A 26,804-nucleotide genomic window follows, 5' to 3' on the forward strand; every position below is an offset into this window, starting at 1 on the left:
AATGTATGCTTCACAGTGAGTGGATACGTTTCAAACATGCCACATTTTGGGGGATTTCTTACATCAGTGTTATGTTTTCTAACTCAAATCATCATGGGAAGACTTGTAGAAGTATTCAAATTCTCTACCCTTGATAATAGTTTTACAATAGTGTAAATCGACAAAGTTCCCCGCTGTCAATGTTTTGTGTGATCAACAACCCAGCCAGTTCTACGTCGTGATTGTTTTGAGAGTCCTCCTCTTGTAAAAACAAGTCGAATTGTTGACAATACATCGTATCGCTTCGAGAGAACGAAAATAAAGGAAAAGACCAAAGACGCGTCAAATTTGTAATCAAACATCGCTAGTAAAGATTATTTACCTATTCAGTTCTAACTTGTTTTTGCTAGGCATTGTCTTATATGCAGGGATTAAGATTACTGTGTGTAATTGTCTCGTTTACAACGCCGGAAATAGCAATCAGCTGTGCAGTGCACACGTTCCCCTACCTATGATTTAGTTAAAACGTACCCAATAATATACCGAGATGAATTGTGATGCAGTGATCTTAAAAAGATAGTATCTGAAACTATTGTTTTATAAAGAGAAATATATTCTAGTATTGAGTCATTTTCATTGCAGGTAGTGTTCCATAAATGTAAAATATTTATAATCATAACTAAGGTCAAGCAACAGATTTTTGGTGTACTGACGGATAGTTTTTATGCATGGAACAATTTAACCTGCCACCAATGAGGTTTCGTGCGATGTTGCTATTTCCACTGTGAAATCAGTTTGTTGAAATGTGATCCAGCTACACTAATTATGACTTTTGGCAAAACAAAATATGTATGCGTATCCATTTACTGTCAACTACACTTTATTTCGAGACTTGAGTAGACGCAATATGTTAGTGATTGCTGTGAAGTACTGACTGAGTTTAGTTTTAAGCCGCTTTTAGCAATATTCCAGCAACATCACGGCTGGGGACACTAGAAATGGGCTTAACACATTGTGCCCATGTGGGGAATCGAACCCGGGTCTTCGGCGTGACGAGCCAACGCTTTAACCACTAGGCTACCCCACAGCCCCTTGCTGTGAAGTAAGTACATTGTGTTAAGGAATATTACCGGTAGGTGAACATCTGGACTTCTTGACATTGTTTGATCACGTAATTTACATGGACCGGGAATAAATGCTTAAGAAAACAAGACGCCATTACGCCTGGAAAGTTTTGCGCCCGGCATTCATTCTCGCAATACTAGCAAAACTTTCCTGCCCGCAAAACTTTGTCGATTTACAGCATATTGTTTTGTCCTTCATTAGCATTAAAAGACTACTGAATAGTTTTCATGAAATACTAAACACTGTATCACCAGAAGATTATAGGAGAAATATGTGTCGAGCCGAGATATATTACAAGCTTAATTTATAAGAAAATTCAATGCAACAGCTTAACCTCTGATTACAAACAGATCCTCCCAACCACACAGACACACCTGGCAGCTAGTGTAACAGGATGTAACTGAAATTGTAATCCACCGCTCTTAATGACCCACGTACTGGGCAGTCATTCTTCATGTAAACTATCTGAGTTTTGCTAATGTGATTTCAATTTCTGATTGATGATCATGAATGAGTGTATATGTTGTTATAAGAGGTAGACGAGGACATGTACCACTGGTCCACAGTACCTTTTGGACTAGTTTATGTAAAAGTTCTAGAAAAACTAGTCCAGCTTGATTTTAACTATTTTTGGAATTGTGGCCATATTTAACCCTGGCTTATCATTGCAGTCAGCAATCATGCAGTTATATCACATCTACCTGCAAGTAATTTGAGTTGCAAACACATTTGGAACTGTGGTTAGATCATGCGTTATCTTCTCAGCATCCCATATGAATGAAGCTCTAGAAAATAATATTTCACTACCATCAACTGTGACACTAAAAGATGGAAAATTAACATTGACAGTACAAACAAGCATGTTGGTTTGGTCACCAAAATATCATGAATATTCAACTCCTCATGATTACAAGAGTCTCAAAACAGAGCTGATCACATTTTCAAAAATATTACTATGTTAGTTGTTAGCTCTTCATGAAATTCTTCTCGCTGGACCATTTAATTTAAAACAAACATACTTGTTCAGCCAGTTTTGACAATGTGGAGATTCACCTGTCAAAATTCCAAGTTTCACTTCCTCAAATATTTACACAGACCGAAAATGGGGCGTTGTTCATATCACATAGAGTAGCATTACCATTTACATCTGTTCATAATCAACAATGACAGCACAGATGAGAATGTGAAGAACGTAATAATATACAGGCAGACAAAACTCGTCGATTCCATTTGACAAGCCAAGACATCTCAGAACATTCTAAAAATGGCGTCCAGAAATAACCGATTAGTGACTCTTTGTTACCGATTTATTGGCCTTACCCTTTTCTCATCGGGCCTATCATCTATAGAACTACACGTTTCCATTGTTGTTTCCATAGATGACATGTTCACTATATGAAGAAAGAGAGTATATGGTTAGAAAATCGGGCGAAATTCAGTATCCACCCTTGCAGATTGTTCCCATATTAGGGACAGGATCTATGACGTCATCTTTCTCGTTCACGCGAGATGAATTTTTAAGAAATATCGATCAATTTCCCACACAGTCATGTCTGTTCGGAATATCAAACTAATATACTTTTAGAAAAATATGTTAAAACTATTTTCAGTAATTGGGAGAGGACCGAGCACATGTCTTCATGGTTCCGGTTTGCAAACAAACATGGCGGCATTTTCAGATTTTTGCCTCCCTGCAGAAGATGAAACCACCGAGGATGCCCTGACACTGGCAATAAAACGTACAAGTCAACACTGATTCATTGCTATCCATATTCCGGTGCTGTAGATAGGAACTATGTAGTCACTGTGTGTTAATGTTGTGTTATATCTCGTGGAACCCCGTCAGGTTTTTAACATTACCTCACCCGAGTCACCGTTTAGGGGATGACCCGTGCTATTATTTGAGGAGTAACAAATTTGTGTGGTTTATAGTTAATTGTGAACTCTGCCTCAAGAAAAAACACCCTGTCAGATAAATTGAACTTGAGTACATTTTACCTGTGCATCTTACTGTGGCACTAATTTGCGCTGAAGGGGTCGTTGTCGGCACAGGTACTACAGATATGTACCCCAGGTACGTTTCTGTATACAGATATGTACCCTAAACAAGATCAAAATACAGAAACGTACCCGGCACCTTACACGGACGATGAGTCCATATTTCCCAACCTAAAATCGAAACCGTATGTAGTAGTTCCCGTTCAACTGATTGCAAATGGTATTGTGCTCTGCGAAATATTTGTTACCGTGCATGGTCGTTTCTTATAGAACGCAATCAAATGCATCTAGTACCACTGTATGACAGTTCCAATCAAGAAAACAACACACTGCGGAATGGAATCGTCCAAGGGTACGTTTCTGTATTCCGATTTTGGCTAGGGTACATTTCTGTATACAGAATCGTACCATGGGTACACATCTGTAGTACCCGTGCCGACAACGACCCCTTCAGCCTAAGGGGTACTGTCGCTTCACAGATCTCGCGTGCTTCAATCATTCGGGTAGTTATTGTAGGATTAGTGTAGACCCCCATCTCTACCCTTAGCCCTTGGAATCCCATTACTATGAAACATCCCGTATCGATCATTAGTGTTAGGTACCCCTTTCTGATCGAACAACCCTTCATGATCCTTAACGTTAGCCATCTTGTTACTATCTGTAGCGTTTGTGATGTTGCGTGTGGGTCAGCTGCCTCTTTAAACAAAAATATCTAGCACATTGCGAGGAAACTCTACATTTTTATCAAGTTTCGTGATGAAAATGGCTACTGCATGTACGCAGAAAGGTGATAGTCTTGTAGTCTTCTGATAGGGTGTTGGCAAATGTGATTATCTACATAGCCAAGCTTACCTGCAAGCTGGCAACATGAATCCTATCCTCCATGCCAGTCAAAATATAATCTGAAAAAGTGCACCTGGTAAAATGCACTACTCCCAATAACAAACTAAAGTGAAAATAATAAACTAATGGCCTTGATAAAAATACCATGTAAAATGGGGCGAAACAGGACTATATAGCTTCGAAGGAGTTTGAAGTCACATGGGTACTAGTACTGATATTGGAAGTAGTGCCTTTTATGCACTTCGTACAAATTTTCAATAGTTCCTTGTGCATAGGTTATTTTAATTGTACATAACCAGCAAACATATAGATAACTCTAAATATCTGCTTACTACTGATCCTCATGAAATACTTACAATTAAATTAATCATGAAGTGGAATTTTAGGCATTTTTAGATGTTCCTTGGTTTGACTGACCTCTCTAACCTCAAACAAGAAAAATATTTTCTATTTTATTCATTAAGGGTTGTTTGGAACTGAAATACTGGACCTATGCTCATACTACCAACCCTCCTGAAGTACTTGCAATTAAATCGGTCATGAAATAGACAAATTTCACGATACAATATCAGACAAATTCAGGTGTTCCTGGGTTTGACTGACACTCTAATCTCCAACAACAAAAGTAGTTTTCATCGGTTCATATTAAGGATTATTTGCAAATGGATTGTGAAATTGGGGTGCATATTTAGTTAAAGCTTTGACATACTTCTAATTAGTGTTGGAAATTGGTTAAAATCTCATAATTGATGATTGGTCCATTACAATCGATCAATCATCAAAAATAATTGATTAGGGTCATTTATCAAATGTTCCTGTTATCTTTGTTAATGCACACAAAAAATAAAGAAACAACATGTAGTAATTTTGGGTTTTTGCAAATTGCCCAAAGTCCATTTGCAAATTTCGCACATTTAAAGGATGATTAGTATGTTAGGAACACAGATTTCCTGGATTCTTTAAGATAAATTCAATCATGACTTGGAACAAGCTTGTAGTGCTTATGAAATTTTATGACACAGACAAAACAACCTTGTGACAAATATTGTTGATGCAAACAAGTGTTCCAAGATTGGTTGCGTTTGATTATGAGAAAACATGTTCGGTTGCTTAGTCGTTTAGTCACTGCGACCAGTCTTCGATTATTTCAATTAATCGGACCTCCACTACTTATAATGCAAACTGTTCTTTTATATGTGTTCTGATGTCAAATGTCCTGTTGGTGTAAGTAGTCAATAAGTTATCAAGTTATAGCACATTATGACTAAATAAGTCTTTTGATCTTTGTGTGTTTAAAATATATTTGAAAAATGTTACAAAGTGGTGCAAAAATACAGTGTCACATTTTCATATCCAGAGGTATTGTCAGGGTTCACTGTCAGGGCTTCTCATATTTTCCTGACGAGACATTTAAGGCTAGGGGTTGACACTTGCATTAATTTGATGACATATTTATTTCATGATTTCCTGTTCATTAGTTGCATAAATTGTCAAAATGGGACATATTATGAGAGAGTTTTATTTGTGTTAAGTTATTCTCATTACACACAGTACAATTAATTATTTTTATTCATTAAGGAATCTAGCTGTCTAAATGGCTTGTCACTGCTATGATGAATGATACTGACTATGTTATGTGGTAAACTACCAGGGTTTATGGGATTCTACCAGCTGAACATTTGAGTACGCCCATTGACCTTAGGTCAGGTGATGTTTCGGAGTCAGGTGTGCCCCAGTTGTACAATGTGCCACAGTCATCTCTACAGAGTTGTGTCCCTTGTCAGACAGACATTTTATTCAATAATAGGCCACTGGTGCAAAATAAATTCATATATATATATTTTGCATGAAGTTACATGCATTTTAAACACAAAAACATAAGAATTTTTTATTTTACCAATATTATATAAAAATAGGCATAAATTATGTATAATATTTATGTTTGTTGAAGACATTATGTTGACAAAACTGTGTTGTGATAGAGGATGTTTCAAATATTTATCCAGAAATTTATTCCTTATATCTAGGTATGCTTACAATAAAGTAAAACATGTATTTCATCTTCCAATAAATCAAAATAAATTTTTATGCAAATGACAAAATCTTGAATCATAAGGGACATTGTTTTATTTACCGATCTCAGAACTAAGTTTAAAATTACCACATCTAAATTTTCACAAACAATTTCTTAAGTATGGGGCAATATCTAAACTGAGATAAGTTTCAACATTTAGGAGGGACTTGAAAAATATATATTTACAATGCTTGGGTTGTATTATGTAGGGATGAGTACCAATCTTGTGAAAGATTATCAGACAATCTCTGCTTAAAAACAGAAATGAAACCAATATCTCCAAAATCCTGGGAAATCCAAACAAAGCCAAACCCAAATCTAATTAAAATATTCTTGATATGAGATGTTCCTTGTGCACACCACAAACATGATTCATACTGGTTTACCCGGATTATGGTTTGAGGTTGTGACCACCAAGCCCGTGTGGGTTTCACCAAACTGGTAAATGTCAGACTGTGATATAATTAGAATATCGTTCAGATTGATATTACTTGGGCAGTGTTCATGTCAATACATGGCTTTTCTTGTGAAAGAGACCCATGAAGATCTGGGGTAGAAATAGGTCTTCAGCAACCCAAGCTTGCCACAAAAGGCCACTATGCTTGTCGTAAGAGGCGACTAACGGGATCGGGTGGTCAGGCTTGCTGACTTGTTGACACATGTCATCGGTTCCCAATTGCGTAGATCGATGCTCATGCTCACTTTTCTCTTTTATGTATTCTCTTTAGTGAAATACAAGTCACTGCAGATAAAGTACAACATGAGTCATGAAAATAATAACATGATTTTGTAAATTAACGACTCTATTTTTTACATGTCTCGAGTCAAGAGAACACCTAAATAAGTCCTGATCCTGTTATCTCTATTAATCTGTGACTGATATCTGACATATTTCTCTGTATGTTACAGTTGGATATGAGTGTGTTGGACTGAACGTCCTGTTAAAGGATCTGAAAGGAAAAGGTGCATCACAGGTATAGTATTCTTCTTCTTACTTAGTTTTGAAGGGTTTTCTGCTATGATGAATAGCCAGACTGAAATAGCATAATGAAATAACTACCAATCAAAGTACTAAGAATTTCATTTCTAAGTTTGAGGTAGTTATTTATCTGGACCTACTCAGAGGCTAATGTTTGTCCCCAGTTTTGCAGAAAATGTCAGTTTAAATTGCTGAATTGTAAGTACAAGTTTCGAAATGGTTAAATTGTGTTAAGACTTTGTAGGGGAGATGTGTTTCACTGACCAATCTGAGCATAGTTGTAACAATGTTCTTAGTAGTCAGAAATCCTGTATGAATCCATGAGACAGCAAGCAATGCTAGCACATGGGGCCAGGGTATTTACCAAAATAGATTAGAAATATGATAATAATTCTAATAATAATGGATTGCTTAATAATTAAATGAATAATAATGTTTTGAGGATGATTGGCAAAGACATGAAAAAACTCTCCAAAGGTCATACGAAATGAGTTCTGTTTGTAAGCCCAGGCTGATATCATAAATATACTTTGTTTGAAAAGGAATTATCTTGAAATGTCTGTTGCCTAATTGAAACATTTAGTTTTCACTTTTCTGTTGAGGTTATATTGTTGTGACTTGGTCATCATCATACATCATAGAATACAAAAACACGGTTGTCAGTGTGGTGAACAAAGACATGATCTGTCCTCATGGGTAAACCCAGTTCCCAGGGTTTTACCTTGACCTTCAAATCTAGCTGTCTCTGAGGTCCCAATCTCAAGGGCCCTTCCAGGAGAAATGAGGTCACAATCCAGTGATCAGATGGTGCAGTTAACCGTCCTGTAATATTTTAAAATCACTCTTTGTAACCATGCATATTATTATGCATCCCCAGGGATGCAACATATATTTCTTCTGGGGCCATGCTGCTCAATGTGTGAACTGGACACATGTTTCTGCATCACACACTTGCAGTTCCTCTTGAGCAGCATAGATCCGTGAAGATCGGGGGTAGGATAGGTCTTCAGCAACCCAAGCTTAGCACAAAAGGCGACTATGCTTGTTGTAAAAGGCGACTTACGGGATCGGGTGGTCAGGCTCGCTGACTTGGTTGACACATGTCATTGGTTACCAATTGCGCAGATCGATGCTCATGCTGTTGATCACTGGATTTTCTGGTCCAGACTCGATTATTTACAGACCGCTGCCATATAGTTGGAATATTGCTGAGTGCGGCGTAAAACAAAACTCACTCACTCACTTGAGCAGCATAACAATGAACAGATTTCAAGTTGTTGATCTTTAAAAATGTAATAAATGTTTGGTTACTAATTTTATCCCTGCAGACCACAATACCAACACCAAAGAAGTATGAGCTGAGGAAATCAGATATCCAGTTCTTGAAGGTATGTTTACAGCTGTTTACGAAGTTTGTTTTGTTTAACTCTAGCAGTGTTACAACTGTGTGACAGAGGCCTGTGAACATCCATGTGAGGACTAGACAGTCAAGTTATTGACGTTGAGAGCTATTAGCCACACTGTCATGATACAACAGGGGTTCAAAATTTGTTTAAAATGCCACTTGTAACAGGGCAAGTGACTTTAAGAAAGTAACTTGTTCTGACTAATTTTCCACTTGCCCTGATTTTATGACATAATCATGATGATGTAATTATGAAAGAATAAATCAACATGGTATTTGATGTTAATGTTACTGGACTATTTATTGAAAAGTGATAAATAGCAAAGAAAGATAACTCTACTTTATTATCATTGCAAAATTTAGTAGCTACATTTTGATATGAAATTAAATCCTAGTCTATTTGCAGTTTGAAACCATAAGTGGAAATTATCTAGTAGCCCACGGACAAGTAAGATACCATTATTTGATTGCCCGAAATGAAAACTGACTTGTCCCGGGTGTCGGGCGATGGGATTTTTGAACCCCTGTACAATGACATTCATTCAACAAGTCGCCAAGGACCACAGAATCCTGTCAGAGGAATATTACGACCATATTCTGGATATAAGTTAATAATCTCCTTTACAAAGTATTAGATTCTTTGACTAACCTATTGTAAACTCTGGTATGGTGTAAATATTTAGAAAACATTTGCTTACATTTTATTTAAGGGTTCCATCTTTACATACTATATGCACTCATGAAGATCTGGGTTAGAATGACCGCCTCCGTGGTGTAGTGGTTAGAGCGTCCGCCCGGAGAGCGGAAGGTCGCGGGTTCGATCCCCGACTGCGTCATACCAAAAGACGTTAAAATATGGTACTTGTTGGTCCCTGCCTGGCGCTCGGCATTAATGGGTACAACAAGGACTGGTCGGCTCAGAGTCAGTATAATGTGTCTGAGTGGGGTATTCATGCTTCACTGCGGCATGGTATCTCAGTGGGCTAGCACTATAAAACCAGCTTCAGTCTGGGCTAGTACAAGAAGCCGCACATACACATACACACGCATGCACGTCGTCATATGAGCGAAATATTCTCAAGTACGACGTAAAACCCAATTTCACCTCACCTCACCTCACCTGGGTTAGAATCTTCAGCAACCAATGCTTATTGTAAGAGGCGACTAACGGGATTGGGTGGTCAGGCTCGCTGACTTGGTTAACACATGTCATCATATCCCATTTGGGGAAAACTCAAGGCTCATGCTGTTGATCGCTGGATTGTCTGGTCCAGACTCCATTATTTACAGACCGCTGCCATATAGCTGGAATATTGTTGAGTGCCGTGTAAAAGTAATCTCACTCACATTCTGTATACTTTTAACCTTCCTGTTATCTGTTGTTAGCCGTCTCCTAATGATAATGTCCTGTTCTGTATTGAACATGATAATCATGTCGGAATGAGTTTTTGTCTATTGCTCATCCATTTGTGTAACCAGTATTGGCTCATAGTTGATTTGCAGTAAATAGTTCATATTATTCATAAAGCATATTCAATTTTAGTCAAGTTTGTGTATGGCCTTCCTGTGTGACCCTAAATCCAGTGACTGAAATAACGTGTACTTTATTCCCACATTAAACTGATCCAAGCAATAGTGTTTTCTCTAAAGAACAAACGCCCTGATCTGATATTCAACAAGGCAACTTTGCTGTAATGATCCACTGTTAAATAAGTGATACACTGTGAAAAGAATGTTGTATAGATTTAACACACTAACACATACACATACATGCACACACGTTATGCAGCAACAGTAAGTTTCTATACCTTACTTCGTTTATAATAGTAATTACTTGAGCGAATTATTTTTCAGAAAAAACGTCGTTCACTGACACAATTTAGTCGACTGACTGCTACTATAGAAGATCCATCTCAGACTCACAAGCTGGTGAGTATTGCTTGCCTTGACAGAACCAAATACACTTAGACAGATTTCTTAAAGAGCAGCATCTACATTTAGTCTTTGTGTTGACTGTCAATAATTGTATTCTTCTCTTCAAGGGAAGAGGTAATTTTAAGATGATGCCTTATTGGTCATTCGCGATACACTCATGAATACATGTTAAAAGGTGAAGATCCTCCATTTTGTACTCCTTGCGATGAAAGAATCACAGTCAAGCATGTCCTGCTTGACTATATTGATTTTTCCCTTTCAAGGGATCAATATTTTCAATCAGTATCTATGAAGGTTTTTTTGAAACTATTAAGTCTCATTTAATCATTGATATTTTAAAGGAAGTCGACCTTATTGATAAATTTTGAGTTCATGGTTGTTTCTTATAAATTTGGTAGTGTATAACAATTCCCTGAGATTGTTTGTGGCTGTGCCCTTGACAGGGGTTGAAGTACAGTAAAATTATTGCCCCCCTGAAAGGGTACTGCAAAACCATACTTTCAAAGACAGTTGTGCCTATCACCATTTTAATTGTAGTATTTTGTAAGTTTTAATTGTTGGCTAAGTTTGCCTAAGTCCCCACGGTCCCCAGTATGGTTGCCTTACTTTGGTTGCTGGCGATCTATAACCCGATTTTATATTGTTGTTGAAGAATGATTTAGCGTTTTAAAATTATCTCAAGCTAGATAAGTCTAGAGACCAGGACAGCGTTTCACAAAGCAATCATAGCGCTATGACTATCGTATCTCCTATACTTTAACATAGAGTTACGACATTCGTAGCGCTGAGATCGGTTTGAGAAACAGGGCCCAGTATGTGAAGCCCATTCATGGAGACACCTGCTTGGATATTGCTCGACTCTGCCAAGTCATTCTTAGCCCAACTTTTGCAACTCACTATTGCAATGAGTATATGACCAGTATTTTTATGAAATATTGCTCATTCCATAAAACTACATGAAGGATACAATGTTATTCCATGAAATATAGTTCCTTGTTTTGCAGGGGTCCCCTGAGGTACAGGCCTATGATCTGGTAGCTGTTGAACCCACATCAGAGAAAACATTTCACGTATGTCAGTGTGTATTTTTATTTTTTGTGTCTTATGTTCATTTGTTAACCCTGACCATAAGAGAATGAAATTGCATACCCTGTGCACCTGGATGTGTGTATAAGACTGTAAGATACATTTGAAAGTGAAGCATTCACTGCACTTCTTGATGAACCGTCGGTTGGTAACCCTCTGATTCTGTTTCAGATGGCTTGTGCTGTACTTAATGTGGACATCATTTCTGTAGACATGACAGAGAAAATGCCTTACTATTTCAAGAAACCCTCAATAAATATGGTACGCTAACTTTTTAGCTTCTTTATCAAATGAATTCGTAACAATTCTGTCACCAGTCCAGCGCATTCATATCGCTTTGTTTGTGCATATATTGGCTTAAGTCTGTTGATAATTGCTGACAGCCAATAATCTTAATGTTTAGGAAATGGGGTTGTAAGGGTTACCTTTTCATTTGTCTGTGTATTCAGAAATATCTCAGAAAAGGTTAATATTCAACTGTTGTATTCATTTATAGCATACAATTACTTTTGATATGATGGCATTGAATCAGTGTGAATACATTAAAGACAGTACGTATACATTTCTTTCGTACTTTTATTTCTTTAAAAAAAATATAATATTGATGTTTTTATTAGGCTGTTGAAAGAGGCATCCATTTTGAAATCAAATACAGTCCTACTGTACGTGATTCAACACTGCGAAGAAATGTCATAGCATCAGCGATATCCCTTGCAGAGGTCACAAAAGGAAAGGTAAAATATGATTATACTCTTTTCTATTAGCTGCAGTTTTCAGCATGCGATATGCTTTACCTGTGACATGAGTATATTGCCGAGGATGTGGTCCAAGGGGGAGATATGCAAATGTATGTTTACTCTCCCTTGGATTGTCTTACTTTGCAACTTGCATAAACACAAGGTACTTGAAATAAATGCTCCTTCTTTGAGTTGACGTCAGTATTTATTAATAAATTATATTTGTATGCATCACATGTCAAATCAATAAGCATAGTTTGTAATACTAAAACTATTAAATCTTATTTTGTTTCAGAACATAATTCTCAGCAGTGGTTGTGAAATGGTAAGAAATTTCACTCTGATACTTTGTCACCTTTTTCAAATCTTCACGAACAGTATACGTACTATGAGACTACTCCGTTGCATTTGTCACATATAATAAGATATTGGGTTATTTTATATTTTGCCAGGCAATGGAGCTTAGAGGTCCATATGATGTTATCAACCTGTATCCTTTCACAGATTTCGATCTCCGACCGCATCATACCAAAAGACGTTAAAATATGGTACTTGTTGGTCCCTGCCTGGCGCTCGGCATTAATGGGTACAACAAGGACTGGTCGGCTCGGAGTCAGTATAATGTGTCTGAGTGGGGTATTCATGGCGGCGTGGTATCTCAGTGGGCTAGCACTATGAAACCAGCTTCAGTCTGGGCTAGTAGAAGCAGCCGCACATACACATACACACGCATGCACATCGTCTTATGAGCGAAAATATTCTCAAGCACGACGTTAAACCCAATTTCACCTCACCTCACCTTTCACAGACAGAACAACCAAATAAAATCAGTTACTCAAAACATGTTTTTTTATGGCAACAATTAAACAAGCTGAGAAGTATTTTGTAGTATATGTTCATGCATTACTTTTTAGGGCAATGCTTTTGACAATGTCACATGGGATTCAATGTTATTTTCAACAGATATTTATGTTGTATTTTTGTGTGAGTATTATTTCACTATGTCCTTAACAATATACCAGGGGTCTTATGTTTGGTTTGAATCATGAAAATGCCAAGAATGCTGTTGCCAAGAATTGTAGAGCTGTATTAAAACATGCGGGTGAGTATTCTCACTATGACTCATATTTAACATTTGGGGCAGTGGGGTAGCCTAGTGGTCAAGGTGTTCACCTCTCTAACTGAAGATACCCCCCAAAAAAGTACTATAACACATGTTACATATAACACATGTTACATTTGACCACTTTCTAAATAGCATTGTGTAATAATGAAGATACCAGTTCAATTCCCCATATGGGTACAATTTGTGAAGCCTATTTCTGGTGTCTCATGCTCTGATATTGCTTGAATAAAGCCGAGAATGGAATGAGACCATAATCACTTACTCTCCCATTTACCAGTGACAGCATACATACATTATGTGAAATAACAGATTGGACTCAGTCAGGATAGCTCCCTTTTATTTGACGTGAGGTGGGTGGTATATAACTGTAACTGCCTGATCCTGTTATGTAAAGGCTGAATTTAATTTAAGCTACAAACACATTAGTTTGTTGTTTACTCAATACTTGCAATATTCCTGCTGTGTGGTAGTGTCCTGTACATGACCAGACAAACCTGTGATTGATATTGTGCACTGCCCACAATATTCAGTGTAAAGTGACATGCCCAGTTTCTGATGCAATAAGTTGTCTCTTAAGAGAAGAGTACGTTGGGAAATATTCCAATCCTGATTCCTTGGGATGGTTTTTGTTTACATTTTACACATTATAACAAAAGTGAAAAATACATCTGTACATGTATTTGATTCTAACCATCAATCAGAGATGTCAAATCATAAATACTGTCATATTTCCTTTCTGTGAAGGTTTGTGATATTGTCACTATTTGATATGTCTTTAGTAGTTTGTGTTTGTACAAGATAAAAATAGTGAAATTTCTGTTCAATCTGCCCATTCAAACTGACAAACAGATTTTTGTCGTTCTTTAATTCTTCAATTGGATTGTACTTTCTAGATTCAAGGAAAATCTCGAAATCTGTTATATCTGTGAGCAAGTTACCTGCGTCTGGTAACACATGGACCATGGACAAGTATGGCAGTAGTGTGCTGGCGGAAGATGATAGTACAGAAGATGAGCCCAAGAAGAAAAGAAAGAAGAAAAAGGGCAAGAATAAATAGATAAATAAATTGCATTTCAAGTAATGTTTGCTCTTGTTCATGTTTTTCTGATGAAAGTATTACACTGCTTCTAAATGGTCTATTGTGTTGTAGTTGCAGCCTGATGCCAGGATTCACAGATCATGGCATCAAATCCAAGATTTCCCATGAGACACCATGTTTTGAGTTTCGCTAATGTCCTATGGTTTTTTATGATCTGCTGTTCTACGGGTTTTTATCACACAAATGGTTGACATACAAGGATGTGTGAATTTGATATTATTTGACTCACTTGTCACAAATAGAAATATATTTGAGGAAAATGGGTGATATTAGCCAGTAGCCATATGGGCTACCTATGTGTGTCAAGTAGCTTGTGCTTCCTCTCATGTGTGTTACCTGTGAAGATCCGGGTGAGAATTGACCTACAGTAACCCATGCATGTTGTAAGAGGCGACACATGTCAATTGCACAGATCGATGCTCATGCTGTTGATCACTGGATTGTCTGGTCCAGACTCGATTATTTACAGACTGCCGCCTTATAGCTGGAATATTCCGAAGTGCGTCGTAAACCTAAAATCACTCACCCACTCTTAAGTTTGTGACACCTTTCTTTCGACCTTTTGTAGCTTTTGGTCATAAATTGTCCAAATGCAGGGTACAGGCCAGTGAAGGGTTTGACAAGCTTGTAATATCTTCTGAAATGCATTTTGAAGTTTTTTCTATCGCAGTCCCTTGTCTGCTTGACCAGAGAACGGCTAATCCCCATGATGCGTTTAAATGTTGTGATATTCTATTGTAAATCCTCATTCAGTAGATACAATTAAGAACAAAATAACCAAAATTAAGAACAAATAACCTACTGTTTGTTTGTTATTCAACGCCACACTCAGCAATTTTCCAGCTATATATCTGTAAATAATCAAGTCTGGACAAGACAATCCAGTGATCTACAGCTTGAGCATCAATCTACACAGAAGAGGTATGATGACATGTGTCTGCAAAAGGATAACAAATGCACATAGTAATATTGTAAAAATACATTTTATGACTATTGTACGTGTGAAATAGGTAGTCAACAGCCCTTTGGAATAGTGACTGATTTTCTGCAGTTAGGACAGGCAGTTACGTCGACCCCTGACACAAGTAATGGCCTATCATGATACAACATGCCTGTGTGGGGTATATGTGGAAATATCATGGTTGTGGGCACATGTGAGGAGCGTATTCTTGACACTCAAGGTTTCGGCACCATTCACATGTGTTCAGATTCTGTAGATGATGGAAGCTGTAAATGATGACAAAGTACAACAGTAATAACAATGCAATTGACACAAACACTGCGGCTACACGACTCCTCTTGCTCCATAGTCGGAGATTAATATATGGAAGTAGTGCAACTGCACTCAGATGGCCTGTAAGGAAGCCAGTGATAATTGCAAAATTGTTGATCAAAGGCAAAGTTCCTGTTATTAAAGCAAAAGCTAGGAGGCCATAGATCTTGACAAGCTCCAGCCATGGTCGAGGGAGAAGGGTCCAAGCCTCGATGAGCTCCATGTGTAGAACACCGAGTGCGCCCATTACAGCAGCTGTTGTGCAAACCTGGGGGGTGTAGGGGGAGATAACTGATGCACACTGAAAATAGAAAAGAAACATCTACACTTGTGTACACATCATGTATCCCTATATGTTATGATTTGTGATACTTCTTGATCTGGTAATTTAATCAGTAAATGTTTCAGTGTGTTATTTATGTACAGTGTTTAAAATTAAACATGAACATCAAGGATCCTTGTTAAAGAGTTCATTTACACAGCTATAGATTCGGAGAGTCCCCAGATTCAAATACCCACTGGTTAAGACCAAGACCCCCACAAATCCAATTCATTTTGAACACTTGATGTAAAAATACAAGAAGCTGTTTTTGATGTTCTCAGTACAATTACAGTATTTGTTTTAAGATGAGAGTCCGCTGCAGTAAATCCTATTAAATGTAAATCAGGGGAACAATAACACTTGCCATTCCACCTGCAACTCCACACAGGACATAGATGATGCCCACTCGCAAGCACCCAGCTGACATCTCTACTTGCCGCAGGAGCAGCCACTCTGCCAGCAGCAGCAACAGCAAGTGAACTACACCATGGGTGTACATGAGAGACAAGAGTGGGCGCCACCACTGGTAGGAACTGGGAAGCCATGGCTTGTGAGTGTCTGATGACATTCCACCCATTTTGCAGACTTCACTTGGACAATTAACCTGTTAGAGTCATTAAATGGTGATAACAAATATATGAAAATAACATGCTTGGGAAGTCTTAAAAGAATTAAGAATAAATAACATTCATAGATAGTTAAAACTGAGGTATTTCTGTGTATAATAACTGTTAAAAGAATGATTGGTAAACATTTATGTGAATTTTCAATGTGAAAATAAAATACATGACATTTGATGAAAGTGGGATATATTGGTTCTGACATGGGTTAGTTTCAGATACAGTTACACATTTATGCATGCCAACTGACCCAGAAATAACATCAAAATGTCATCGAAAGCTTTAACTTCAGTGTCAAAAATATTGGATGATTGTTTTGAAATGACCGCACCTCAACCATTTGTTTATTTCCTTTGTTGTGTAATGCTGAACTCATGTATGTGATGGCAGCCTGTAAATTATCAAGTCTGGTCCAGACCATCCAGTGACTGACATCATGCACATTGATCTGCACAACTGGGATATAATGACATATGTTAACCTCCTACACTGATCATTGGCTGCTGAAACCAAATCTGACCTGGATCTTTATGGGGCCTGAACCTTCTGTGAAGATGAACAAACATTGTCACAATAAGAAATAAGACGTGAGATTTTTAACCTGAGAACAGTGCTCCTTTTCCCTTTCATGAAATAGTCCTCCCAGAAAACTGCAGTGTTCATGTGATATGAGTAAGCAGGTGCCCCTTTCATCAGTACAGCAGGGTTTGATGACATGCTGCACATAGTTCTCCCCAGGCTGTCTCTGGCCACAGGGCACTTCCCTCCAGTGACCTACACCTACACGTATCAACAAAAGTGTGTACATCCGTAGAGCTCGCACCAAGAATTTACATATTGAACAGGATATTTACTGCTTAGGGTAGAAACTGATTGTTTATTATCACTTGTCTGCAAGAATGATCTGCAAAAGATTTGATGGTAAATGTGGTGGTCAAAAAATAAATAAATGACAATAGTCTTTCCTGAATTTACAAGTCTTGGACTAGCAGACTCATTGTATTGTCTGTAAAGCAATCTGCTCCAATAAGGGACTGCAACAAGCTTCAAGAACTATCTGTAAGTAACCTTTATAGTATCACCTGCTTAGACCAGTCTTTACATGGCACTCTGTTATTTCTTGTCTATATTACCAGGATTCCCACTTTTACAGAGTTGTAATTGTCAGCGGCAGTGTATCAGTATATAATAGCCACCATCCACCATGTAACTGTCTAAGCACCTGGGCACATATTACAGTGTGGATTAATTATGAATCCAGAATGATAATAAAGAAATAGCCTGTTTATCTCATTGAGTATCTAAATTTGATATTTGCAAGAGTAGTATACATCCAAGTGAAAACATATTGTCTAACAACACCAAAGATCACAGTTTCACAGAGTACAATGTCCACCTACGTTGCATCTGAATTGCCTTACATTTAAAAATATATTTTGTACTGAAGTGCAAGTGAATCAAGAAAGGCTTGGACTAATTGTGCGCAGATCAAATATCACTCTTAATAATTCTCGTGTTTATATACAGCAGCTGTATCTCATTGCCCACAAAAGTAAATGCAAGGACTAGACCAGGCCATGGAATACAATACCTAGTGTAAGTGAGTGGCACTCCTCCTTGGTTGTAGTCCCTGCAGTGTTTCTGGCTTGCACCTCACAGCACCCCAGAGTGTTTTCTGTACTGTAGTTCTGTGCTACGCCCTGCATGTGCAGAATGTGGTCATCCCTCATACACACACTCAGCAGCGCACCCATTCCTGCAGGTACAACAAATACCGATAATGTTCCATATGATCATTTGATAATGATTTTTTATGGAGAAGCATATACAATGTGAATGACCACCCCCTTAAAGTTTATGTACAAAGCAAATGACCGCCCCCTGCATGTACAAAATCAATTACCCCCTCTCCCTATTATTTTTAAGCATATTTTAAAAATATTTTTATGTACAAAATTACTGACCACCCCTACCTCCGTAGAACAAAATGTGTGTGCACACACACACACACACACACACACACACACACACACACACACACACACACACACACACACGCGCGTGGGATTGCCCATATGACATACAGTCAATATTCACATGTATTCCAGGTTACTATTTGCCAACACATGAATACAATAAACTTTAAATATTATTGACACCTTACCTATGAAGAAACGGGATGAAGGCCCCACCCACATGTTAACTTCCTGCCTCATGTCCACAGTCTCGACACCTAGGAAGGTTCTGGTGTTATCCTGCAACAGCAGCCTTGACACAGCATCCACAGTAGCCACACCGTTGAGGGAGATCATCACACCCAGCATCAGGACCTGCAGCTAGTGAAACAGGAGCTGTGATCATGATGTAGAGGAAAAAGCCACTGGTCAATTTGTAGAATGGAATCAATTTTCTGTGTGGTATAGAGCAATCTGGCAGCAATGTCTTCCCTATGATGATCCATTTCAAAGAAATGTGCTGATTTCCAAAAGCAGGTTGCGTTCATAAGTATATGTTATAAAACAAATCACATATTTCCACACTGGATTAAAATACTGTAATGCAAGAAATATATAGATATAGGCCACATAGATTTATCATATGATGCTGCTTCTGGTGATCAGCCCTCAGTACTCTCTAAATATTACCTACCTTGCTTCAAATTGCGAACATCATTTAGTGCAAAACTGGAGTCCGAAAAATTAATACATCAAAATTTCTAATCAATATAACAACAGCTTTTGCAAAATATGAAAAAGAAATACACTTACAAGAAACCGAAACAAATACTAACTTGCCATACAGTCATCAGTACATTGATCTATAAATATGTATCCATTGGCTTATACATACTATCATAACAGCATAAGTGAAGATGGGCGTGTAATGTGTCAGGGTTGCCAGCTTGGCTCTGGTGTCCGTCATGCTGTGTTTGCTGTGCTGGTCAATCTCCCTCCTAAGCTCAATCCACCTCCTCCTGCCACTCCCAGTAGGGTCATGGTAATAGGCTAAAAGTGATGCAAAGTATAACCTCTCATTTATTCATTTCATTATACACTTTGGCAGCCAACTTGATCCCATCCTCATGCGTTGCTGACTAACTTTGCTAACTCTGTCACATCGTCATAATTTGTCAACTTCAACAAGTAACCACTGACATGTAAGATACAAAAATCAAAATGTAAGCGGAAACATTCCACTGGAGTTCTAGGGTTTGAATGTACATTGGAAGCCCTCTAAACCGGCATGCGTTGGGGCCGGCAAAAATGTCGGTATAGATGACGTGCCGGTTTAGAGAACTTTTCCCTTTTCAACCTGAGAATGATCTTCCGAGTGCCGTAAAATACAGGAGAGCCGAGATACTGGATGCCGATTTAGAGAGCGTTAATTACTGTACAAACAGTCAATTGGGCGGTCTTTGTTGTGCCGAAATACGGAATAGGCTGACACCGGATTAGAGGGCGTGTAAATGATAATAAATTAACTAGCTTCTGTCGGGACCAAATGCTAGTGCCGATATTGAGAGCATGCCGGATTGGAGGGCTGCCAGTTTAGAGGGCTTCCACTGTATTTAGGTCGGCTATTTGCCTTGCTTTGTATTTTGCGTGCTCATATGATGCACTTATGATTCACATTTTCGTCCTTATTTAATCATAACAATACAATACATGCTTCTTGAATGGCAATACACTTAATACAGATATCATGACCAAAGTAATACACGTGCATGTTTTGTGAAAAGACAATATTGTAACTACATGCTTCATGAATATATCAACATCTGTTTGTATGCTCATGCCAACAGCAATGCATAGTACGTTTGTGTCATAATCACTGAAATACACTTCCTTGCTTTTAAGAGGCAATGTTTACCGTTAGCTGCCTGCCGGAGTTCTTCAACTGTACCTATTTTCCACTTGTACTCAGAGACAATCTGCTCCTTCACTTGCTCAAGGCGTTTCAGATCTGTCGCGTATTCTATCTGTAGAATGTTATCATTAGTACCTATGACATCATGATGCACATGGACGTTTACTATAGTTACGGAATATCGAATCTTGATTACTATAGTTAATGAATATCAAATCCTGATTTTATATGTTTATTTTGCTTGTGTTTTCACGCCGAACTCGGCAATTTCCAATCTATACGATGGTGGTTTGTTTACAGAATCTGGGCCAGACAATTCATTGAGTGACATCGAGAGCATCGAACAGCGCAATAGGGATACGATGGCACAATCTGTCACATAAGCGAGCCCGAAAACCTGATCCCGTTTGTCGGCTCGTACGACAAACATGATGGGTTGCGGAAGGTGAATTGTAACCCGGATCTCGACTGGGCTGATCCAGATCTGTAGCAATGCATTGGTTCATTCATAATTGGGAACCTGGACACTGAAGACAATCGTCTTGCTTCCTGTTTTTTCAATAGATACGCTAAGAAACTCGCTTATTATTATATCGAGTAATTTACAGAAAATGCAATTAGAGGTTTCAGTCATGCAATTAGAGGTTTCAGTTATCATAATTATATGTCTCTACTAAGAAAACGTCTGAGTTGGAATATATCGTGAAATGTTAACAGCAAACAAAAGGACTAACAAGATACGACATATTATTACCATCATGTGTTCGTAATATATTTATCTCACCGTGGTAAACAATTTGTAGTGTTTGTATCCCTCGTTACCCTTCAAGGATGAGTCATCTTTCACAACATCGAAGTTCAACTGCAACAAAATTTAACGACTTTTGTTTAAATCCCCAAAACAAAGATCAGTGATTGTTTAAATCACGCTTGATCTTCAGTTTATCAGTTTTGACAGTGTTACACAATGCAGAAAGTCTCCGTCAAGGAGTTACATTGAGCCAACCATGTACTTCTTGCTGGTTACCTTTTCTGCGCTGTTCGTTAAAACCGCCTTCAACAATTTCTTGGATGACTCTGCAAAGTCAACTGAGGTTCCCGACGTTTGGTAGGCCATATTTGTCATTCCGAGTATATTTCCTGGAGAATTTGAAGGACTATCAGCGGCGTGGTTATTCTGGTTGGTTGGAATCGGACATACTTTGTTCTTAAACCTGCTAATATGCTTGTCACCCCCCGAATTGTTAATGTTCTGTTTGCTGCTTTTCCGAGCTGCGTCTTCAACTGCGTCACTTGATGAATTTGTACCGCAAATATCACACTGATTGCTTTGTTCTTGAAGACTGTCAGACGGCTGCATATCATTCTGCAAATGTGATACATCTTTGGTTTCATGTAAATTTAAACTGTCATTACATTCCTCTGTCTTGCATTTCGAAGGATCGGTACTTTCAGACGTTCCTTCTTGACCGTCATTGTTTGGCAACTGTACTTCACCATGGTCCGATAAATCGTCAAAATTCTCAACAGACTGGGCACTACTTAAGCCGTTAGGATGTTTCGGGGGATACACTTTCCCTTTCCACTTCAGAGAGTCATCTGCCTGGTGTTCATCTGGTGAAACGAACCCAAAAGTGTCATCAACAGTTTCATCAATGTTTTTGGGCTCAGTATCATCTTTAACACCGGTGTCTTCGCATGCCAGATCGAACTCTTCCAGAAATGTTTCCATATCATTCACTAGTATCTCCGATTTTACAAATTCTTCTAAACTCAAAGAGGAACGTTTAACGAAAGGTGCCTTTCGGGTCTCATCCGAATTCGCCCTGATATTAAGTGGGCGTTGACCAATAAGACCTGTAGTCGAGCCCCTGAACAGTTCCTCAGAACTTCCCTCTGGTTCAAAGAGGGACATGTGGGAAATCACTGTCTCCACTTGTTTCACCAGCTTGTCTTGCTGAAATGCCCTTGGTGCTAACCTACTTGGCAGCACTGCTTGCAGCGTGATGCCAAAGTCACCTGTCTGAAATGGAGGTAAACCTGCTCATCTGTTGTAGCTTTATAAGTACAGAGAATTTAACATTGTTTTTAAACACGAATTCGATGTGTCCAAAAAAGGTCTTGAAACATAACATTTGGAAGAGCAGAATACACAACGTACTTCGTATAACGGTTTCTTTAAACCTCTGTCAAAAGTCATTGATGAGAGTCAAATGTTTTACATCAGCATACCTCCTAAGCCGCGATGAATAACCTGCTGTGAGAAGTATTTCAATCTGATATCAGGCATCCTTGAAACCCATCCTTATTATTTATACACCAATCTGTAGTTTCTAGTTTCACACAATTAATCCAGCAAGATTAATTATTTTTCTGATCCTCGATTATTACAGTTACCTGAATTCTCTTCTCAAAATGTCTTTTCCAGGACTTATACTCCCCATCATCTCCAGCCCAAAAGAAGGGTCCAACAGGTTCAAGAAAATAGGATGCAGCTGATTTTGCTTTTGCCAGCATGATTGTACACCTCTCCTTTTATGTTGCTGGAGAGAAAGCGAGAAACATGTTCATTGAATTATGAACATGTATATTCTGTGTATAGAATATCTGTCGTTACTGTTGCACTGTCATACTCCCCGTAAAAGGAATGTTTTCAAGATTCAACCTATAAGGCGATACGTTGATTAGCTGTGTGTTTGGGGCGGGTGGGTTGGGTTTAAGGCGGCTGTAAACAGTGTTCCAGTTACATCACGACGTGTCATCTTGATGTGGGAGGAAAGCCGGAAGTGACGCAAGTCTCAGACGTTTGCCACTATCGTTTTTCCCACGAAACGTTTATGGTGCTGACAAACCAAGCACCGTAAACGATACGAACCCTGATTCGAACACACCATCTTAGGTGTCTGATGTACCCAAGAAACGCAACTCTGGACATTGAATTAGGGCGCCTTGGACGACTGTGCCACCCCTGCTTGTGTGTTTGGAATATTTCTGATTGAAATAGAGTTCAACAAACATTAGCCAAACGTCTTTGCATGTCACTATTACAAGTACAGCATTCTTAAAACCTGGCACCGTGTCTTTTCACCATATTCATGAATTGTCACATGAAATAATCAAGAACAGAAATCCTGCGAATGACGGCTTGTGCAATAACAGCCTATTCTTCACGAAGACGAAAACTGTTGCAGATCCTGACGTTGACGCAAACGTCTCTCTAAATCATCCCACACATGCATAGGGTTTACATCCGATCACATGACGGTCAGGTTTGTACGTTTTGAACTTTTTAGGTTCTATGCTCTCTAAACAAATAGCACAGACTCTTGCTGTGTAAGTACTAGAATTGTCATGCTAAAAAGTGACGTCTGATGTTTGCAGGGCCAGGACAAAGTGAGGATGTAAGGTCTCGTTACAATAACACCGATTAACTGAAAGAATATGTGTCCTGTTTTTGGTGTGAATGACTCGGGTTACTGTATCGGGTGTATGTGGACTGATCTTGAGTGGTGAGTAAACAATCGTATAATACTCAGCGTCACATCAGCAATTATTTCGCCTAACCAAACACCCAGATTACATGATCTACACACCTATTCTCGCGAAATGTGCACCATTTGTAATTTTACGTGTCTCCGCATTAAAAAAGCAACTTTTTAGTATTGGCGGAGTCATCCAAGTGCCAAAAGACCATAGCATGACGGACATTTTGTTCAGTAGTGTGATTGAACTGTGCACGATTGTCCAGTGACTGTCTTACCTGAGTACAACTGATCACACACTTTTGCAACTTTTGAGAGGCATTCTAGAAGCTGTGTCTAGAAGCTGTGTGTAATGACAAGTCTTTATGGGTGATCAACTTCTTTATTGTGCAATAGCGAAGTTTCGGTACCGATACCTATTCCGTTTTCACGCATGAAAAGGTATCTAGATATAGAAACGTCGCTATTGCACAATAAAGAAGTTAATAATCCACAAAGACTTGTCATTCCTATTACTTACAGCTTTTAGAATGCCTCTCAAAAGTTGCTCTGTGTTTATGACAAAGATATCTTTTTATAAGTTAGTGAAATGTTCTATAGTTGTTGGTATAATTATAAAGATAACAACGAATAATTCTTAAGTGTCCAAAAAAAACATAATACGAGGATATAGAGATATTATTTGCAAAAGAAGAACCCCCAAAACACATCCTAAATTATACAAAAAAAGCAGGGATTATTTTATGCAATAAGCAGTAGATCAAGATCCACCTAGTGAAAATCGAGACCACCAAAACAAACAAATATGCCTCAAACGTGTACATTGTAACGTCTGAACATTTCATGAATGTCAAATGCTAATGAGTCTAGGTGCACGGGACACGTACGTGGGCTCTTTTGTCACTGCTTAATGTTTCCAGGGTGCCGTTGTACAAAACAACCTTAGCGCTAAGGTTACCTTAAAGGTCACATGCAACGTAAAACACAACTTTGCAGATTCTGATACCTTTCGGTATGGACTTACCGAAAAAAAGCGTCAAAAATGCAAATTCAACTTATAAAGTTGAAAAATAACGCGCTGAAAAAAAACGCGCGAAATCGGAGTTCAAACGTTTCACTAATTTTCCCCAGACTTTTCTGGGGAATACGGGTTTCAACAGCTGGCTGCGCTCATAGCAGTGCGCAGTGAAATAGGTTCGCGCAACTTGGAAGCGGGCTGTCTGGTGAATACTCGGTGAAGGCTTTGGTGTGAGCTAGTTTCATAATGTTTTGTTAATATCTCACAGGCGCGAGCTTTTTGTATGTTATGACAGTAAATAACTTGTTTATATCATTTCATTTATCTATTTCACCACACGTTCTTCTTACCGAGTCACTTTCTCAGTTCGATACTTAAAAGCAATGTCATTATTTAGAGTTGACACGATTTCTAACTGTGATATAGATATGTTGCTGTCACAGACAAAACTCAATGTCTTGTTTTATTGACACCAGTGTGTCTGCCTGCCTGTCTGCTAATGACAATATTCAATACACAACTTCGATCACTGACCACATGCAATTTGAACTTAACACCAATCAGGCTATACACCATAAACAAAACGCATTGATTTATGGCCCGAGTTCGGTCTCTGTCACATTATGTAATTACACAGACAGGCAGGTGTGATACTTGAACACATGACATGTTATGATGTCTGTTGATTGCAAAATGTTATACACAAAAAATGAGCATGTATTTACAAAACCCAACTTTCTATATATACACACACAATGACCCGTGAAGGCGGCATCTGCTAATGAACCAGCCGTTACACTTGAGTGCACACCCACCCGCTCTGACTGGGTTCGGTATCCCGGGTGCTTCGTTTCGAGGAGGTAAACCCAAGTACAAAATATTGCACTTTTGCTTTGCGATTATACGCTTATAATTTTGTTTATTTGTTTTTTCATAATCAGCAATGCATATTATATGTCATGAAGAAGTGATAATTGTGTTTTAATTATGTTTGATTTTTTGGTTGCATGTGACCTTTAAGTCTATGTTAAGATATGGGAGTTACGGTCACCTTACCGCAAAGATCGCTTTGTACAACGGCACCCTGATCAGTTGATATCACAAATGTCGGAAATGCACTATCCTCAAATTAGAAGACGGTGCATTTCTGACATTCGTTATTTGTTTGGAAATATTCAAGCAACATATAGGCCTGTCGTCCAGTGTAGATGTTCTGGGTTAAAAAATAGTCTCCAACAACAAGATACGAGGTGACAATCGACACATGTAGCGTGTTCACTGCTTGTGAACATTCAAACATTCATTAATTGTCCGACAACATCCTATTATTTACGGGCCGCTTCATCAATATGTGTTGAGATTAAAACATAAAGGCGAGTGGTGAAACTTCAATGACAATTACTCATTTACCTTGTATTTTTGTAGGTATTTTAGAGTTTTGTAGATTTTGTCAGTATCATGACTGTTGATCCATTCACGCAGTCTGCTTTTGAGTAGCAGACGAATCATTGAACCGGAAGTGCACGTGATTGGTAAATTCTAAATTACGACATCATTTCTAAAAACGGAAAGTAGTAATTTTATGCGTTTGTTGCAGACAGTCTTTGGTGGTGTAGATATTAAATACGAAATCTTATAATACAAATAACACAAACAAAAACTCAAAATAATTCTTTAATTGAAAAGTTTGTAAAAACAATACAGGAATCATATGTTTTAGAAATATGTAACAATTAACAAACCATAGACAAGTATGGGAGAAACATTGAGAAAATATATTCCAGTGAATATGTTATGAAAATGTACTTATGAATCTCAAACAAAACACTGTAACAT

General features: G+C 38.3%; 3 protein-coding genes across 7 annotated transcripts in view; 1 reads left to right on the forward strand and 2 right to left on the reverse strand.

Moving 5' to 3' along the window:
• Positions 1-2,585, reverse strand: part of LOC124292013 (F-box/WD repeat-containing protein 1A-like) — a 30,547-nt gene extending 27,962 nt beyond the window's left edge. For all 4 annotated transcript variants that reach the window (XM_046729086.1, XM_046729085.1, XM_046729084.1 and 1 more), the window contains exon 1: positions 2,425-2,585. In XM_046729086.1, the coding sequence (XP_046585042.1) occupies positions 2,425-2,490 (66 nt within the window). In that variant the 5' untranslated portion in view covers positions 2,491-2,585. The remainder of the gene's footprint in view (positions 1-2,424) is intronic.
• Positions 2,586-2,740: 155 nt separating this feature from the next.
• LOC124292024 (ribonuclease P protein subunit p30-like) lies at positions 2,741-14,368 on the forward strand. 2 transcript variants are annotated; one of them, XM_046729095.1, is made up of 11 exons: positions 2,741-2,843; positions 6,929-6,993; positions 8,327-8,386; positions 10,258-10,332; positions 11,343-11,408; positions 11,596-11,685; positions 12,042-12,158; positions 12,457-12,486; positions 12,614-12,651; positions 13,184-13,263; positions 14,181-14,368. In XM_046729095.1, the coding sequence occupies exons 1-11, from the start codon at positions 2,768-2,770 to the stop codon at positions 14,342-14,344; spliced, it is 861 nt and encodes a 286-aa protein (XP_046585051.1). In that variant the 5' UTR covers positions 2,741-2,767; the 3' UTR covers positions 14,345-14,368. The 2 variants fall into 2 exon arrangements, with proteins under 2 accessions (XP_046585051.1, XP_046585050.1); XM_046729094.1 differs by having other exon boundaries at positions 2,759-2,849.
• A 1,136-nt stretch (positions 14,369-15,504) lies between these two features.
• Positions 15,505-26,466, reverse strand: LOC124292029. Its single transcript, XM_046729103.1, has 11 exons — positions 26,379-26,466; positions 22,866-23,011; positions 21,496-22,491; positions 21,253-21,330; positions 20,472-20,580; positions 19,452-19,606; positions 18,766-18,937; positions 18,193-18,357; positions 17,203-17,381; positions 16,346-16,585; positions 15,505-15,960 (listed from the first exon to the last, which is right to left on the reverse strand). The coding sequence occupies exons 2-11, from the start codon at positions 22,983-22,985 to the stop codon at positions 15,523-15,525; spliced, it is 2,652 nt and encodes an 883-aa protein (XP_046585059.1). The 5' UTR covers positions 22,986-23,011; positions 26,379-26,466; the 3' UTR covers positions 15,505-15,522.
• Positions 26,467-26,804: the final 338 nt, after the last annotated feature.

Source organism: Haliotis rubra, unplaced genomic scaffold (genome assembly GCF_003918875.1).
Source record: "Haliotis rubra isolate DU_JTF1 unplaced genomic scaffold, ASM391887v1 Scf505, whole genome shotgun sequence".
In the NCBI taxonomy this organism is placed as follows: domain Eukaryota; kingdom Metazoa; phylum Mollusca; class Gastropoda; order Lepetellida; family Haliotidae; genus Haliotis; species Haliotis rubra.